Here is a 19,698-nt window from a genome sequence, read left to right as displayed (position 1 = left end):
TTTTATTGTTATTCTATAATCTATACTGTCATACCAGTAGTTTGATTAGTAAAATCGTTTCCTTTAAGTTTCTTGTAGAAACTGTGTATTGACTCTTTCATGCTCATAGTAGGTTCTACATTTAGCTAGAGAAATGTATAATATTAGGGGGCATCTATAAGGGAACACATCCTATGACCTGGGCAGAATTCATCTTCCTACTTGTCAACAACTTCTGGAGCAGTGGAGATAGAAGAGCTCGATCTGCGGAGACTTAACCACAAGAATTAGTAAATCTTGATGATATTTTGATAGAGTTCAACAAAAAGGGGGAAGCCTGCTTCTTCGTAGGTCCATGCTTCATAGGTAATGGCTCTGCACTGGGCAGTGGTGCCAACAAAGTATGGCACATGGCAACTGTGTCTACTGATTGGCTGCAGTGGTCCCATACTGGCCGCAAGTAAACAAAGATAAGGTAAGTCTGTAACCAATCATGATTTACATATTTTATGCTGTTCTCTTCACATGGATACCATCACTTTGGCTAGCGGAAAGTGCCATCTCCCTGGCCCGGACAGCTTCTGTCAGGATAGCCATCTGATGCTGCTGCAGCTGTAACTGCTGCTGCACTTGAACCAATTGCTTAACAAGCTCCTCCATGCTTTCAGACTGTGTTTTCAATGTTGTAGCTGCCTTTACCCAGGACATTCAATTTTTACACTGTAATCACTAGTGTTGAGCGATACCTTCCGATATCAGGAAATATCGTATCGGATTGGATCGGGCCGATACCCAAAAAGTATCGGATATCGCCGATTCCGATACCGGAAACCAATGCAAGTCAATGGGACACAAATATCGGAATGAAAATAAACCCTTTCTTTCCTTGTAGGTTAATTCTACATGAAGGAAAACAACTAAGAATAATGTAGAATGACATGAAAAGCCGGCAATTCATCAGCGGCATACACCGGTACCCGACAATTTACAACAGAAAGAATAGAGCTTCACACATAGATTAGATAGATAGAAACATGTCAGTCACATATATATGAAGTACAGTGACAGTGTTGCTTACTGTACTTGTCATTTAGTGTAAAGGATTTATTAAAAAAAATATTAGTGTTTTCGTGCACCGTCTCTTTAAAAAAGCCGGCCGGCAATTCAGCAGCGGTACCCGACAATTTATAACAGACAGAATAAAGCTTCACACATAGATTAGATAGATAGAAACATGTCAGCCACATATATAAGAAGTACAGTGACAGTGTTGCTTACTGTACTTGTCATTTAGTGTAAAGGATTTATTTAAAAAAATAATAGCGTTTTCATGCACCGTCTCTTTAAGAAAGCCGGCCGGCAATTCAGCATCTGTACCCGACAATTTAGAATAGAAAGAATAGAGAATCACACATAGATTAGATAGATAGAAACAAGTCAGTCACATATATATGAAGTACAGTGACAGTGTTGCTTACTGTACTTGTCATTTAGTGTAAAGGATTTATTAAAAAAAATATTAGTGTTTTCGTGCACCGTCTCTTTAAAAAAGCCGGCCGGCAATTCAGCAGCGGTACCCGACAATTTATAACAGACAGAATAGAGCTTCACACATAGATTAGATAGATAGAAACATGTCAGTCACATATATATGAAGTACAGTGACAGTGTTGCTTACTGTACTTGTCATTTAGTGTAAAGGATTTATTTAAAAAAATAATAGTGTTTTCATGCACCGTCTCTTTAAGAAAGCCGGCCGGCAATTCAGCATCTGTACCCGACAATTTAGAATAGAAAGAATAGAGAATCACACATAGATTAGATAGATAGAAACATGTCAGTCACATATATATGAAGTACAGTGACAGTGTTGATTACTGTACTTGTCATTTAGTGTTAAAATAAAGGATTTATTTAAAAAAAAATTGGCGTGGGGTTCCCCTTAATTTTAGGCTCTAGCGGAGGTTAAGCAGACAGCTGGGGCAAATGTTTGAAGCCTGGGAAGGGGGTAATACCCACGGAGCTTCCCAGGCTACTAATATCAGCCCCCAGCTGAATACCTAGCCTTTACTAGCTATTAAAATGGGGGAACCCCCCCCAAAAAAATAACGTGGGGTCCCCCCTAATTTAATAGCTAGCACAGGCTAGGCAGACAGCTGGGGGCTGATATTAATAGCCCAGGAAGGGTGCCATGAATATTGGCCCCCTCCCAGGCTAGAAACACCAGCCGTCAGCCGCCCCAGAAATGGCGCATCCATAGGATGCGCCAATTCTGGCACTTAGCCTCGCTCTTCCACGCTGCCCTGGTGCGGTGGCAGTGGGGTAATAGGGCTGGGGTTGATGTCAGCTTATAATGCCAGCTGACATCAAGCCCAGGTTAGTAATGGAGAGGCGTCTATAAGACACCCCCATTACTAACCCCATAGTCAAAGTTAAAAGAAAACACAAACACCCAGAATAAAGTCCTTTAATTGAAATAAAGACACAATTCTTTATTGTTCTAAATTAAACCATACTTACCATCACGCCCATTCCAGCTGAAGCCAACGATCTCCTACAATAAAAGTAAAATAATAAAGCAACCTCATCCTTACCTTTCCATGGTTCCCACGACAGCTTCAGCTCTGCTACATCGAGATGACAGGCTGGACCGCAGCAGAACGCTGCCATCCAGCCTGTCATCCCGCAGACACTGAGAAGCGCAGGCATACTTCCACTCCTCAGTGTCTGGCTGTGACGGCATTCTTAGTTTACTAAAAATAATAGTTACCTGTCCACGTTCCTGCGCTGATCTCCCATGCACAGCTGTCACATCTGGAGATGGTGACAGCTGTGCATGGCTGCTGTAAGCTCACGCAGCGGGAGCCACTGACTGAGGTCACCGGAGTGCATTCAGGCAGCGCAGCGCAGCTCCGGAGACCTCCTTTACGGCACTGCTGTACCGTGGGAATTTCTCACGATACAGCAGGGCCGTAAAGGAGCTAACCGGAGCAGCGCTGCCTGAACTCCGGTGAACCCTTACGGCCCCGTCATTCTAGCGGCGGCAGCGGTTCAGAGCGGTCACATTCTATGTGGCTGCTCTGAACTGGAGATCTTCGTGGGACACTCGTGGACTGCTACGGAGGGGTAAGGATAAGGTTGTGGTTTATTATTTTATATTTTATTACAGGAGATCGATGGCTTCGGGGAATTAGGTGTCTAGGTGAGTATAGGTGTCGTTTTTTATTTTTTACTTTATTTTAGGTGGCGATCGGCGGGGACAGGTAATGTATGAACTAATTTCTTTTAGGTAACCACTGGCCACCAATGACATGTATTTAACATTTATTGGGGACACAGTAGGGCAATTTAAATAGCAGGATCAGTCTGATGGGAACTACTGCTCCCATCGAGCTGATCCTGCTGGCAGGAGTGGACGGGGGACAGACATAGGCCGATGGGAGTAGTAGTGTCACATCGGCCTATGTCTGCCTGCACGCACACACCCGCACACACACCGCACAGACACCGCGCACACCCGCACAAACATCGCGCACACACCCCGCACACACACCCCGCACACACACTAATCATGACGGGCTGATGGTCTGGGAGGTGAGGCTGACCTGTGCGGCCGTGGGAAAGTTCATGTGAGTTCATGCAGTCAAGCATGAACTCACATGAACCCTCTGAGGGCAACGCGGCGACTTCAAATGAACAGCTGATCGGCATCAGCTGATACCTCAGCTGTTCATTTGAAATAACCGGCGGGAAAGCGCAGCACAGAACGGGAAAGCCGGCGGTGAAGTCTTTTCACTGCCGGCTTCCCCGCCCGGGTCCTTCACTCCCCGCTCCTTGGAGCTGCGCTCCCCGCCCGGTCCTAACTTACGATCGGGATGGGAGGTGGCGAGGGGAGCGGAGGATCGGGGTGGGAGGCTGCGGGGAAGTAGTATGGGGCTGTGTGATTGTTTAAAAGCCGGCGGCTTTATACCGCCCGCCGGCTTTTAAACAATCAGGAGAATTCTCCCCCGCTGGGATGGCATTCTGATGACAGGCTGGATCGCGCTGCCATCCAACTTGTCATCCTTCACAGACACTGCAGAGCGCAGGCATTATGGGAACTTCCGATTCCGGTATCCGATATTGTAAAAGTATCGGAATTAAGTATCGGAATTCCGATACCGCGAATATCGGCCGATACCCGATATTACAGTATCGGAATGCTCAACACTAGTAATCACCCATGCTCTTTGGGACTGTGCCCGCATACTACACCAATTGTAGGGGATTCACGCTCAGTAGTAGGCGGCATTCACCCAGGCACTGGATTCTTGTGTCAAAACAATGTGACGTTTATTTCACAGGTTGCACAGCACCGAAAAACAAAACAATAAACACAAAATCCCTAGCCTTGTCCAGGCGCTAACTAAACAAAATAGACCCTGGCTACTTATACACAACTGAGCTAGTCCCAGTTTGGTCAAATAAAACAGCTATTGTCTATAGCAACCACTGATACTTGCAGTTTTGTGCACATGGCCCTGTGTAGTCTCTTCTCATAGAGAGATTTGGCTTGTCTCTCTCTCCAGTTCCATTGCAATCCACTCAGGTCAGCTTCCCCAGGCTGACTGGCTAAGATGAACACCAAGCCTGGATATATTCAGAGCTAGCCAGGTGCAGCTAATCAAAACCTGTATAGCTAGGATTTAACCCGAGCCTACCTGGCTTTGCTACACCTTTTAATGGATTTCTAATAAAGAAGCCAAGTTTTTGTATTTTGAGTGGTTGTGCCGTCAGTTTCCCTCTCTTCAAAGATAAGGAGGACCACCTTAGCATCATCGCCAAAAAAATGAGGTGAGTGGTGTCTATTTTTTTTTTTTTTTACAATATTTGAGGCTGTTTTTATTTATTTTTTTCTCAGAAGTTGGAGAACTCCTTTACCTAAACTAGTTGGAAGTTTTGCTTTAATAAATTCTGACAGTTAAAAACTTTTTGAAGTCTTTTGAACGGACTCCATGAATAGCTCCTTTCACGCTCCCATCCCCGCCACTTTATAAACAGCAGGATCATCTGCACTCACTCTGTTTTCTGGCTTCACTCCGCAGTCATCTCTCTGCAGCAGGGGAAAAAGGAAATAGTGTTCCAGCTTATGAATACGCTCAGCCAAAGATAGAAAAAGAGAGGATTGCAGGGTGCGGAGACATTCGGCGGGTCCTCCAGCTTCCTACCGCACTCTGCATGAGATCTCCAGAGCCGAGCTCTTAACGTCTCTCTTTCTTGGGATTTCAGGGCTTCTCTCACCCCCCAGAAGCTTCGGGATCGTGGACATTTTTGCTGAGTAAGTTTGCCATAGAGAAAAGTTAACGGCCTGTGTGTGCACTGTGGCTTTCTGCTGACAAAGCCCAGTGCGGAAAGAAAAATGGCCATTTTTTGTAAATGCTAAGGAGGACTGAAGGATCAATATCTGTCCTAATCCCGGAGCAGCCACCTCAAGATTTATTCCTTCTAGCCCAAGGATGTGATGATTTAATGATTAGGTGCTTATCTAGTTAGAAGGGAAGATCATTCTGCATCTGCTGCATCTTCTTAGAAACTCCTGTTCTGTAGCAACCATTCAGACCTGCAGATGTAGCAGGTAGGACACCAAAATCAAACTTAGCTCTGCTACACCGGATCATTTTTGAGAACAACAAAATCAAACCTGGTTCTGCTACATAGTCTCATCTTTCGAGAACAACAAAAACAAGCTTGGCTTTGCTCCACCAACAAAATCACACTTGGCTCTATTACATCAGCTCATCTTTTGCGAACAAGTGCAAGCTTAGCTCTGCTATATCAGCTTATCTTTCGAGAACAACAAGTGCAAGCTTGGCTCTGCTACACTGGTTCATCTTTCGAGAACAACAAAAGTAAGCTTGGCTCTGCTACACCCAACAAAATCAAACTTGGTTCGGATACCTTGACTAATTTTTCATGAACAACAAAAACAAACTTGGCTCTGTTACACTGGTTCATCTTTTGAGAACAACAAAAGCAAGCTTGGCTCTACTATACCAACAAAATCAAACTTGGCTCTGCTACATCAGCTCATCTTTTGAGAACAACAAATGAAACCTTAGCTTTGCTACAGTGGTTCATTTTTCGAGAACAGCAAAAGAAAGCTTGGCTCTGCTACACAAAAAAAATAAAATTTGGCTCTGCTACATCAGCTCATCTTTCAAGAACAACAGGTGCAAGCTTGGCTCTACTACACTGGTTCATCTTTTGAGAACAACAAAAGTAAGCTTGGCTCTGCTACATCAACAAAATCAAACTTGGCTCTGGTACATTAACTTATTTTTCGAGAACCAGTGGAAGCTTGGCTCGACTACACTGTGTCATCTTTCGAGAACAGCAAAAACAAGCTTGGCTCTGCTACCTCAACAGAATTAAACTTGGCTATGCTAACTTAGGTAATTTTTTGAGAACGACAAAAACAAACTTGACTCTGCTACACTGGCTCATCTTTCAACAGCAACTAAAAACATACTTGGCTCTGCTATACCAGCTCATCTTTTCAAGAACATTTTAGATAAGAATTCAGAGTGTTCGATTCCAGCTCCATTTTATGGATCAATTTATGTTTTGTTCAATATCTCCTGGCCTAATTTCCAGTAACGTCTCCAGATTTAAGGTGTAATCGATAGTCTGACCATTGATAAGCGCAATGTGATCAATAGATTTCCATCACGGAATAGGGTTAATGAGCAGGACGCGGATTTTCACTACCCCTATACAAAGGAGGATCATCGTCCAATAACCAGAAATCACCTGTACGTTGATGTGAGCAGAGCAATCTGGATATATAGTGCATGTCAGCGACTCCTCCAGGCTGCTGCTCGGAGGAATCAATCCGGTTTTAAGAAGTCGCTGCTTTCAAGTAATTAAAATGACAGCGCTCGGCGGTGAGACTCCTGACAAGTTCTTACTCTAATGAAGCAGAAACCAACCTGCTGCCCGGATTGGTTTGGCCGAGGATGGATCCTGCCCCTCCAGCAATGTGTCACATAGACTAGTATTGATCACCCTACAGTGGCGCTCTCTTTATTCGGTGCTGGGGCTGGTGTGCACACTGCCCTGCAGATCACTGCATCAATACCAGGAGAGATAGAGCATGAGCTGCCTGCACTCCACAGCTGGACTGTGTGAACACCGGCGCTCTCCACCTGCTTCTTCTGGACACTTTATACACAGGACACCTCGTACAAGGGACCAGTAACATGATGGATCTGCTCCGAGCGCTCACCACCATTGTCTGGGTCTATTTCCACTACTGTACAGGAACCAGGCTGCAGAGCGGTGAGTGCAAAGTAATATGGACAGCAGACTGAGGGGTCTCATCCATCTATTATCTATCTATTATCTATCTATCTATCTATTATTTATTATATATCTATTATCTATCATCTATCTATTATCTATCTATCATCTATCATCTATCTATTATCTATCTATCATCTATCTATTATGTATATTATTTATCTATCTATTATCTATAATCTAACTATTATTTATTATCTATCATCTATTATCTATCTATCTATCTATCTATCTATCTATTATCTATCTTCTATCTATTATCTATCATCTATTATCTATCTATTATCTATCTATTATCTATCATCTATCTATTATCTATCTATTATCTATCTATTATCTATAATCTATCTATTATTTATTATCTATCATCTATTATCTATCTATATATTATCTATCTATTATCTATCTATCTTTCTATCTATTATCTATCATCTATCTATCATCTATCTATTATCTATATATTATCTATCATCTATCTATTATCTATAATCTATCTATCTATCTATTATCTATTATCTATAATCTATCTATTATTTATTATCTATCTATTATCTATCTATCTATCTATTATCTATCTATCATCTATCTATTATCTATCTATCTATTATCTATCTATCCCATATCTATTATCTATCTATCTATTATCTATCTATTATCTATCCCATATCTATTATCTATCTATTATCTATCTATTATCTATAATCTATCTATTATTTATTATCTATCATCTATTATCTATCTATATATTATCTATCTATTATCTATCTATCTTTCTATCTATTATCTATCATCTATCTATCATCTATCTATTATCTATATATTATCTATAATCTATCTATTATCTATCATCTATCTATTATCTATCTATCTATTATCTATTATCTATCTATTATCTATCATCTATCTATCTATCTATTATCTATCTATCTATTATCTATCTATTATCTATCATCTATCTATTATCTATCTATCTATTATCTATCTATTATCTATCTATCTATTATCTATCATCTATCTATCTATTATCTATCTATCTATTATCTATCTATTATCTATCTATCATCTATCATCTATCTATTATCTATTATCTATCTATCATATATTATCTATCTATTATCTATCTATGATCTATTATCTATCATCTATCTATCATCTATCTATTATCTATCATCTATCTATCATTTATCATCTATCTATTATCTATCTATCTATTATCTATCTATCTATTATCTATCATCTATCTATTATCTATTATCTATCTATCTATCATATATTATCTATCTATTATCTATCTATGATCTATTATCTATCATCTATCTATCATCTATCTATTATCTATCTATCATCTATCTATTATCTATCATCTATCTATCATTTATCATCTATCTATTATCTATCTATCTAATATTTATCTATTAGCTATCTATCCATCATCTATCTAATATCTATCTATCTGTCTATCAACATCTGTTTCAGTAATTTACATGGTCGGTACAGAACACTCCTTGCCTTTATCATTATTAGACACTGCACAGAGTAGAGACCCCCAGCTTGGGATCCCCCTGTAATTACCAGTATAGTGCATCTCTTTCCCGGGGGGGGGGCTGTCATCATCCATAGAAATCCCTCTAATCCCCCTGCGAGGTAAGCGATGCCTCACGCCTCAGCACTCATATATGAATCATGGAGTTTATAGCAGTTTCCCATGTAATATTAGATATTTGCTGCGGGACCCTGACAATCTGTGTCTCCAGAGCCCCCAGTCTACACCGTGTCACCCTAACCAGACAGGACAGTGAAATCCTCACATCCCGGCACATTATATTCAGGCCGTGGCCTCTTGTGAAAAGGATCTTTTATTCGCACGCTGAACTCTTGTCCTTGGAAAAAATGTAATAATAAAATCTGCTTCCTGCTTCATGGTCTGAAAAATCGTCAATTTTCGGAAAAATGTCTTCAGGGTCTTTATACGGGAAGATCGTCCATCCGGTCACAAAGGAGCTAAACATCTGATGGTGTAGAATAGCGACATTGACACCAGCAGAGAACAGGCGCCTGCACAGACCGAGCAATCGGGAAGAGGCTGCTGAAAAGTGCCCTGCCGTGATTGGTGCCCTTCCTGGGGTCTGCAGACCAGATGTCCTTCAGGGTAGGGATCAGTAATCCTTACACCAGTGGTCCCCAACCTTAGCTGTATGGGTATTCTGGAGATAGGAGATGTCTGCCCTATATTGTTGGTTACAGAAGCTATAACTATAACTCCTATAGCCCCGGTGGATCTCTGACCCTGTGATTGGCCACCTGGTGACCTGAATGGGACATCAACAGATTCACATCTAATGATGGCCCCTTCCAGTTTCCTGAAGAATGCGACATCATCACTCATGGTCCCAGCGGAGACCACTGGGGAGATCGCACCCGAGCAATGGGGGTTAGAACTGGTGAGTATTGCTTCTTTATTTTGTAATATTCATTGCCTTAAAAAAAAGTCACTTGGGCAACCCCTATAAGGTCCTTATGCACAATAGATTAAAGTAAGCCAGACCCATCGATTTCAGTGGAATCCACTGTGGATATCTCCTAAATTTCACCCAATGGTAATGATGATGGCGGAAAAGGAAGGATTTTCAATGCATGATCCTTTGTTCTCCCTGGAGATTAGCTGACACCAGTGGTGTTTGGCATCAGTGTACCCCATACTGTGTCGAACACATGCACACTCACAGATCCTGTGCCTGTGTATGATCCTGGAGTTGTCCTGCCTTGTGTCTAACCCCTACTTTACTATTACTGTGTCTGATCCTGCCTTGTGTCTGACCCCTACTTTAGTATTACTGTGTCTGATCCTGCCTCTTGTCTGACCCCTACTTTACTATTACTGTGTCTGATCCTGCCTTGTGTCTGACCCCTGCTTTACTATTACTGTCTGATCCTGCCTTGTTTCTGACCCCTACTTTACTATTACTGTGTCTGATCCTGCCTTGTGTCTGACCCCTACTTTACTATTACTGTCTGATCCTGCCTTGTGTGTGACCCCTACATTACTATTACTGTGTGTGATCCTGCCTCATGTGTGACCCCTACCTTACTATTACTGTGTCTGATCCTGCCTTGTGTGTGACCCCTACATTGCTATTACTGTGTCTGATCCTACCTTGTGTCTGACCCTACTTTACTATTACTGTCTGATCCTGCCTTGTGTTTGACCCTACTTTACTATTACTGTGTCTGATCCTGCCTTGTGTCTGACCCCTACTTTACTATTACTGTGTCTGATCCTGCCTTGTGTTTGACCCCTACTTTACTGTTACTGTGTCTGATCCTGCCTTGTGTCTGACCCCTACTTTACTATTACTGTGTCTGATCCTGCCTTGTGTCTGACCCCTACTTTACTATCACTGTGTATGATCCTGCCTTGTTTATGACCCCTACTTTACTATTACTGTTTATGATCCTGCCTTGTGTCTGACCCCTACTTTACTATTACTGTCTGATCCTGCCTTGTGTCTGACCCTTACTTTACTATTACTGTTTCTGATCCTGCATTGTGTCTGACCCCTACTTTACTATTACTGTGTCTGATCCTGCCTTGTGTCTGACCCCTACTTTACTATTACTGTGTGTGATCCTGCCTTGTGTCCGACCCCTACTTTACTATTACTGTTTTTGATCCTGCCTTGTGTCTGACCCCTTCTTTACTATTACTGTTTCTGATCCTGCCTTGTGTCTGACCCCTACTTTTCTATCACTGTCTGATCCTGCTTTGTGTCTGACCCCTACTTTACTGTTAAGCAGACTGGCGAGAATTTACGAACAGAAACTGGGCAGCATGATTTCAGGATCAGACTACACAGAGTTTAAGTGTTGTCTGTTTCCATGGAGACAAGGGTCTGCAAAGGAGCTGTGGGTACAAACCTAAGATCTTTACAGCGTGGGCGGCCGAGCTGAGGAGCTGAGGGCAGAAAAGTCACCACCGCTCTGCTGACCCCATAACTGCAGAGTCTGGACCTCCTCTGGTATCAGCACAAATGGCCGAACAGCTGCATGCAGCCGTACATCACCAAGCACAATGCCGAGCGTCGCATGGAGTGGTGTAAAGCTGCTACCACTGGAAGAGACGTGTTCTTGTTCTGTTTAGTGACGAATCGCACTTCTCGATCTGCATCTGACGGACGTATCAGTGACTGGTGCAAATCTCACTGACCAGATAGAGTAGCTTTACCACCAATAGCACCCCCTAACGCCACTAGTTTGTGACATATGGGAATGACTATTGATACTAATGTCTTCCGTTCTCTGTCTTATTGCTTTCCATCAGTGGATATGACACATAAACCAGGTAGGTGGCTTGTTTCAGTTTTTTTTATTTCTTTTTTCTATTTACTTTTATGTTTTGTAATTTTGCTCGATCTCTTCTAGTGATAAAATATTTGAAGAGAAGTTTCACAATCTATTTCTTAAAGGAGATGCCTCATCAGACACAATTCTTTTAAAAATGTGGTCGCTCTGACCACCGGGGGCAGAAAATGATGATTGTGTAATAAAAGTGCGGCTTGAGTTTGCCAGAATGGGATCTGGTTGTGCAGAGTCATTGTGGCTTATAGAGGGAATCCTGAGTGGGAGATGTATGAGACCAGCCCTTTAACTACTTCCATGTACAGTGTACGTCGGGTGCGGTGGTGGTCGGCAGCTCATATATCCACATAAATAGTGCTGCCGAGAATATGTAATGTGTACGAGCACCAACCAATTGCATTAATGAGTGATTGCCCCCTACAGTCTGCATTTGCTCTTTGGATATCGGTGATTGATGTTCTTTATGGACCAAAATCTGCCGGTGAAATCGCATTAAAGGAAAATCATCATCAGAAAATGACTTATTGTTTTGATCTGGTTTTTGTGTTAAATTTTTTTATTTTTTAATTTCCTACATTTTTTTTCATGTCACGATCTGTTTAAACATGAGAAATCTTGCAGTTTCCGCACCGAGAACTACGGCTTTTTTGGACTCTAACTTCCTTTTGTTTCAGGAAACAACACATGTACATTAGCAGCAATGAACAGACCCTGGCCCTATCTTTAGTAATGAAAAATCTGTGCAAAAGTCAATGTGAAGGGAGAGGGAGGGGGTGAGCTGTGACATCACCTATTGTGAATGGTGGATCCTGTGTTATCTGCTGTATAAAGAGGTGTTCTCAGTCATTGTACAGGAGGAGGAGGTGAGCTGTGACATCACCTATTGTGAATGGAGGATCCTGTGTTATCTACTGTTTATAGAGGTGTTATCAGTCATTGTACAGGAGGGGGAGGAGGTTAGCTGTGACATCACCTATTGTGAATGGTGGATCCTGTATTATCTACTGTATATAGAGGTGCTGTCAGTCATTGTACAGGAGGAGGAGGAGGTAAGCTGTGACATCTATTGTGAATGCTGGATCCTGTGCTATCTACAGTATATAGAGGTGTTATCAGTCATTGTACAGGAGGAGGAGGCGAGCTGTGACATCACCTATTGTGAATGGTGGATCCTGTGTTATCTACTGTATATAGGAGGAGGTGAGCTGTGACATCACTAATTGTGAATGGTGGATCCTGTGTTAGCTACTGTATATAGAGGTGTTATCAGTCATTGTACAGGAGGAGGAGGAGGTGAGCTGTGACATCACCTATTGTGAATGGTGGATCCTGTGTTATCTACTATATATAGAGGTGTTATCAGTCATTGTACAGAAGGAAGAGGAGGTGAGCTGTGACATCACCTATTGTGAATGGTGAGTCCTGTATTATCTACTGTATATAGAGGTGTTATCAGTCATTGTACAGGAGGAGGAGGTGAGCTGTGACACCACCTATTGCGAATGGTGGATCCTGTGTTATCTACTGTATATAGAGGTGTTATCAGCCATTGTACAGGAGGAAAAGGAGGTGAGCTGTGACATCACCTATTGTGAATGGTGAATCCTGTATTATCTACTGTATTTAGAGGTGTTATCAGTCATTGTACAGGAGGAGGAGGTGAGCTGTGACATCACCTATTGTGAATGGTGGATCCTGTGTTATCTACTGTATATAGAGGTGTTATCAGTCAGTGTACAGGAGGAGGAGGTGAGCTGTGACATCACCTATTGTGAACGGTGGATCCTGTGCTATCTACTGTATATAGAGGTGTTATCAGTCATTGTACAGAAGGAGGAGAAGGAGGTGAGCTGTGACATAACGTATTGTGAATGGTGAATCCTGTGTTATCTACTGTATATCAAGGTTTTATCAGGCATTGTACAGGAGGAGGAGGTGAGCTGTGACATCACCTATTGTGAATGGTGGATCCTGTGTTTTTTACTGAATATAGAGGGGTTATCAGTCATTGTACAGGAAGAGGAGGAGGTGAGCTGTGACATCACCTATTGCGAATGGTGAATCCTTTGCTATTAGGTGTATAGACTTGTTACCTGTCATTGTATTTCTGTCTCTGATGATAAGGAGCCTGCTGAAAACTCTTCCTGAAAAAAACAGGAAATATGAGTCTGAAAACAAAACCAGTGGCCAGTGGAAAAATTAAAAGATTATATTTGGTTTTTAATAAAGAGCGTGATAAAAAAAAAACATTGCCAAAAATGTTTAAAGATACAGCAGCACCGAGCATAAAAATGAATTCTCTATCTGTTATAGGGCAAATTGTCTGCAAGCAAGGCACACAGAAGCCGTGCTATAAAATCATTTACTTCCATGATACGTCAAGACGGTTGTCCTTCCAGGAAGCTCAGGACGAATGTAGACGAGATGGGGGCGACCTGATGACTATAAAGTCCGAGGCCGAGCAGAAGTTCATCCAGATTCTCATCCAGAGTCTCACTGCTTCTGACGGGGACTTCTGGCTCGGCCTGCGGAGAATCGAGGAGGAATCCCCGAGTTCGAGCGACTGTCAGAGTCTTTACTCCTGGGTGGATGGCAGCAAACCAACATTTTGGTAAGTCTAAATATCCGACGTCCATCCTCATTTCTGAAATTTTTGTAGTAATTGGACTCAATGACATTTTTTTGCAAAGTCCTAAACTACAGGAAAGTACTAAACCTGTGGAGGGCACCTGGCAGTGACCTGGAGGCACGTCACACATAAAACCAAGCCCCCAAACAGCTCCAGCAACCAAAAATTAAAAAATTTACGGGTCTCAGAAAATGGCGCCATAAACACCACAATTATTTTTCTTCTACAAACTTCTGAATTTTTAAGCCACTAAAATATAAAAATATATTTTTTTCCGCACAATGAACACCAAAAAAAAACAATGGCTGAATTGTTTTTTTTTATTATTTTGCTCCAGTTGGAATTTCTTTCTCTTATTTTCCAGCACATTATATAGTATTAACATGAACGGTGTAATATAAAGTAAAAATAAAAACCAACCATGAGGAACGTGCTGTTTTTGCCGTGTGGTTTCTGCACACTTTCTAACACAAGGTAACACTAGAAGTAAATGCCGGGCCGCATGTGTTTAGGATTAGTGCCAGACCACAGCTGCATTGCTATTACTGGAACTGGTTGCGAGCATCGTGTCGAAATATCTCTAAGAAACCCTCATAGGAATCTCTACAAGACTGCGGACTGTCGAGCGACATTATACATGTAAAATAGTCAAAATTAACATTTACTGCTTAATAAAATACACTCTATTGTCAGCCAAAAATATGTTATGTATAATAACATCACACACACTAAATCCATACACACATATACACATCATACACACATGCATCCCACACCATACACATAGAACACACCATTAACACATATACACACACATATTACAAACCATACATGCATCATACATCATACACTATACACACACCTATCCAAATCACACACCATACACACATACAGTACAGACCAAAAGTTTGGACACACCTTCTTATTTAAAGATTTTTCTGTATTTTCATGACTATGAAAATTGTACATTTGTGGCGCCCCTGAGGGTTCAGTCGCCACAGAGGTACTGCACCTCAACCAGAGGTGTGGTGTCCCCTTCTCTCAGGTAAGGAGGGAGTGCTGCCCGGAACCCCAACTCCCGCATTCAACACTACACTGCGACATGCATGTGCGCAGCTGCTGAGCCCTGTCCCTGGCTGGAGTGGGGGGAACCCAAAGGTAGGGGGAAGCAGTAGTGGGTGTGGGTGGAGGAAGCAGTTTAGAGGAGCACCATAGTAGTAGGTATATAAAGGGAAGCCATCTTAGGGTGGCAGGAGAGTCAGTGGAGTGGAGTGAGAGAAGTCAGTCAGGGAGCAGAGTCTCGTTAGGAGCTCTGCTCCATAAGTAGGCCCCAGTCATAGAGGCCCAGGAGGGGAGCAGAGGAGTAGGCTCCGTTCTAGTAAAAGGGATCCCAGGCGGTACAGCGAGTGCAGGACGGCACCCGTACGCCCCGAATCTGTCAGAAGACAGAGGGATCGTAGGCCGCAAGAAGGGGACCGGCCTCTGGACCAGTCGTGTAACTTCAAGTCTCGGCTGGAAAAACCGGAGACTTCTGGCTTATATAGTTCAGTTGCCAAAGCCTCATTCTAATCCCCGTGAGAGTCAAGCAGGTCCAGGAACTCCAGTAAGACAGGAGGGACCTCAGAGAACCTGAGCGGGATTGAGAGTGGGGAAGCGCAGGGCAGGAGGGAGACGACCCAGCGTGAAGACGGTCTAGAGAGTGTAAGGCAGCGCTAGTCATCATGCTGGGGGACACTCGCTGCACCGGGTCAATTAGAGCACACCAATCACGTTTTCCAGTATTTCACAAACCAGCAGTTTATTTTACTTCATAACTGCTATAACCGAGTCCAACTCAGTGGCTCGCCGACATATTACATATAATGTCCAGGAGCCTTTCAAGTGACAGACAGGCCCACTTGGCTCCAGTTACAGCCTCCAGCAAAGTCACTTATAGAAATGTCCACATCAAGCAGTGTTTTACCCTTGCCGGGTTTTAGCTGCTTCAGACTTGTTCTGCCACCACTGTGGCTTTACGGCTTCCCAGATGGGGTCTCCAGCCCTCGTTCCTTCAAAGGCTACTGGTATGTGGTCTCACCTCACATCCAGCCTCTGCCTTCCAGGACTCTAGCCTTCCAAGCCTCTGGCCCTCCAAGGCTATTGGGATCGCTTACACCTAAGGATCCAGCCTCTGCCTTTCAGGCTTCACCAGGCTTCACTAGGCCCCACTAAGCCTCTCCAGGCTAACGGTGTCCCACATGGGAACAGGCCTCACGCCTTACACACCTGTTTCAAAACTAGCAGGATTTATATATCTTCCAATGCACACAGGACCTGTGCTGATGTCACAGTCATGTGATCAGACCTTCTGTGTGCACAGGACCTGTGCTATGTCACAGTCATGTGACCAGTCACCTGAGGGGGAGGTACATGGTCGGCCAAAACACACCCTGGACCATTACAGTAATGCTGCAAGCCGCAGCATTACATATCCCCCCCCCTCTGTTCAAACTTGTGTGGTTGAACACATGATATACACAATCACATTATAACCCACAGTTCATACAGAGACCAGGTACTTGACAATTGCGCTGCTCAGCCCCTGGAACATTAGTCATCGACATTAACCCATTCCTTATGGACCTACCATCTGTCATTGTCACTGACTTCGTCAAGTCACCTTTCCAGGTCGTAACCTTGTCAGACCTCCCCCGCTCCCAGCGGTCCATACAGCAGTGTGACTCACACGCCCTGGTATCTAAGGTCCGGTTAGACTCCGTACTGTCCCGTACTCTATTGGGTCATTTGTATGGGCCTCTCAAACCTGAGTTACTGGAGGTCTCACTACCTCTAAACCCACGCCCACTACTCTCAGGACATCTTGAAAGGTCCCTAACTTCAGCTGTAGCTGTTCTGTTATTTAGGGGGCCCTTTCTCTGTCTGGTCTCACAATTTCTAGACGGCTGCCATCTTCTGCTGCTCAGATGATGCTGTCTTTCCACTCGCAGGTAGGTCACTCAGTACTCCATCAGCATGCGTACATATGCAAGACGACTTTCTTCCGTTCCTACAGCGGAGAATGACACCATGCCGTCTTCATCTGGTATCCAGTCCTGACGATCACGTGGACTGCTTACTTTCTCCACACCAGACTTCTTTACCATCATCTGCATGGCTCGGCCGTTTCTCCCAATGAGCTTTCTCACGAGAACATGAGGCACCCGGATGACCTCTTCCCGCAGACTGCAGGTTTTTCTCATAAGCTCCAGTTGTCTAACGGCTTGTTCCATCTTCAACCGGAGAAACTGCTTCGTGCGAATACATCGCCAGTGCATGTCACTTAGGATCGCCACCCTCTTCACTGTGACTTCGGTCATGGACAAGACCACGAGCTGTTTAGCTTCTGAGGTCGAGTACACCTCACAGGCTCCCACGGCCTTCTTAAACTCTTCATGCACGGACTCACTGGTGCATTCTTCTCTCAAATCCTCAGGTACATCTATGAGGCACTTGTACCGAGAGGTTTCTGTCTCACCAGTGGTCTCCAAACGATCATCTGGCTCGGGTTTCAGGGGCAACTGACTTTCAGCTTCTTCACCCTGTATGCTTCCCCTGAGCTGACTCACAGCTACAAATTCACGAATTTTCGTCTTGACCACTTCCATTTCATATTTATCTTCTGTTAACACTCTCTTAGCTCTCCTCAGGTCCACCTTCTCATGGTATAAGGGAGTGAGTGCAAGTTGTTTGCCCTTTTCCTTCTCCAAGGAGGCCTCGTTCACTGAGTGATACTTTGCCAGGCGACCTTTGAGCTCGAAAACTTCTTCCTCTAGCTCAGCTACTTGCCTTTCAGCAGCCCATCTCTGAAGCTCTTCCTGCTTCAACTGCTCCTTTAACAGTAGAGTTCTCTCAGACCTCTCTGTCTCCAATGTGCCCACTCGGCTCTCAACAGCCAGTCTCTCAAGCTTCTCTTGCTTCAAATGGGCTTGTAGCGACTCCTTAAGCTCCTTGATCTCGGCTCCTACTTCCACCGAATCATCCGAGCTCGCATTATTCGAGTAGGTATTTGTTTCATACCTCCCATCTCCAGTGGCCAACTCCTGGCCCTGGTCTATGGCTTCTCCGATAGACTCCTCCATCTTTTTCCGCTCAGCTTCCATCTTGCTGATTCTTTCCTTAAGGCACGTCTCTGCCCTCTGGAGATTATCACAGAACGTCTGCAGCTCCTTCACCTGAGCTTCCAGACCTAGGGTCTTTCTGCGAAGATCATCATTTTCATCACGGGTGTCCTGCAGAGTGGTCTCAACCACTTGGCGCATGTGCTCTGCATCCACCTTATCATCCTCTAGTTTTTCTTTAAACCTGAGGAGATCCTCATAGTCTCTCTTAATTTGTTGCAGTTCCCCACTGCGTTCACCATATTCCTTCTTGGATTCACACAGCTCACGGTTGAACTGTTCGCGCAGTCGTTCTAGGTTTTGTTCACACCCTGAAACTTCATCCTGCAGCGCCTCCTTCTCAAGCTTCAACTGCAAAACCTCCTCCTTGGTTTTGCGGCGGTTCTCCTTAATTTCCTGGAACATTTCCTTCCATTGGTTAATTTCCTCGTTGCTTCCCTCCAAGTCTCGCTGTAAGTTCCTCACAACCTGGTATATTTTCTGCCGTTCAGACTCCAGGTTCCGCTGGTCTGAGGACACGTCCTCCAGGTTTTCCCATAGTTGCTGCACGTCACTCTGACACTGCAGCCTGACAGGCTCCAGCTCTTGGTCATGGCTGGCCACCTCCTCTTTCAGGGCTGTCAGATCCTGATCCTTCTGTCTCAGTACTGTACCGGAGGTTGCTACTGGCAACGTCACCTCCTCTTCTGCCTCTAAAGGAGAATCCACACTTGAAACAAAGGCACACAGTACTAAATTTTCTTTATTTTCACTTGCAGCAAAGACTACAGGAGCAACCTTTTTGTGGCCCTTGCGCCGTTGTCGACAAGAGGGGGACTCTCTCCCCTCGTCTAGCCCCTCCTGACTGACCTCTCTTTCTACTTTCATAGTGTCACCATTAGCTACGGGGTCTGTGTCACTCCCCATGGTTTTGTGGACTAACATGTCACCTCCCACTTTGACGTCAACCCCTTCTACTGGAGCTACCCCGTTATCAACGGTAAATTCGTCATTTTTAGGCGGTACCAACCCACAACCAGTAACAAATTTTGGTTTTCTATACTCCACGCTCTTGTGAAAATCTGCCCCCTTTTGAGACTCCGCCCCCTTTTGGACACCCACACCTGTAGGGGGATTTTTACAAAAAAAATCAGCAATAGTCTTAGGACTCAGTTCACAACATCTCTTACCATCTCCCCTGGCACTCTGGGACAATACTGGCGCCCCCGGAGAGTTCACAGAATGGTCCACTGCAGCCAT

General features: G+C 43.9%; 1 protein-coding gene across 3 annotated transcripts in view; it reads left to right on the top strand.

Annotated features, from left to right (window-relative positions):
* The first annotated feature begins 5,032 nt into the window (after window positions 1–5,032).
* Window positions 5,033–19,698, top strand: part of LAYN (layilin) — a 57,464-nt gene continuing 42,798 nt past the window's right edge. For 2 of the 3 annotated variants that reach the window (XM_073657140.1, XM_073657139.1), the window contains exons 1-2: window positions 5,033–7,296; window positions 13,987–14,284. In XM_073657140.1, coding sequence (XP_073513241.1) covers window positions 7,218–7,296; window positions 13,987–14,284 — 377 coding nt within the window. In that variant the 5' untranslated portion in view covers window positions 5,033–7,217. The remainder of the gene's footprint in view (window positions 7,297–13,986; window positions 14,285–19,698) is intronic. The other variant, XM_073657138.1, reaches the window with a different exon arrangement.

The sequence above is a fragment of the Phyllobates terribilis genome, unplaced genomic scaffold, assembly GCF_046119375.1.
Source record: "Phyllobates terribilis strain yellow unplaced genomic scaffold, ASM4611937v1 Scaffold_12__6_contigs__length_324123572, whole genome shotgun sequence".
Lineage (NCBI taxonomy): Eukaryota > Metazoa > Chordata > Amphibia > Anura > Dendrobatidae > Phyllobates > Phyllobates terribilis.
The sequence above is the reverse complement of the archived record's forward strand: the minus strand, read 5'-3'. Positions and strand labels throughout refer to the sequence as shown.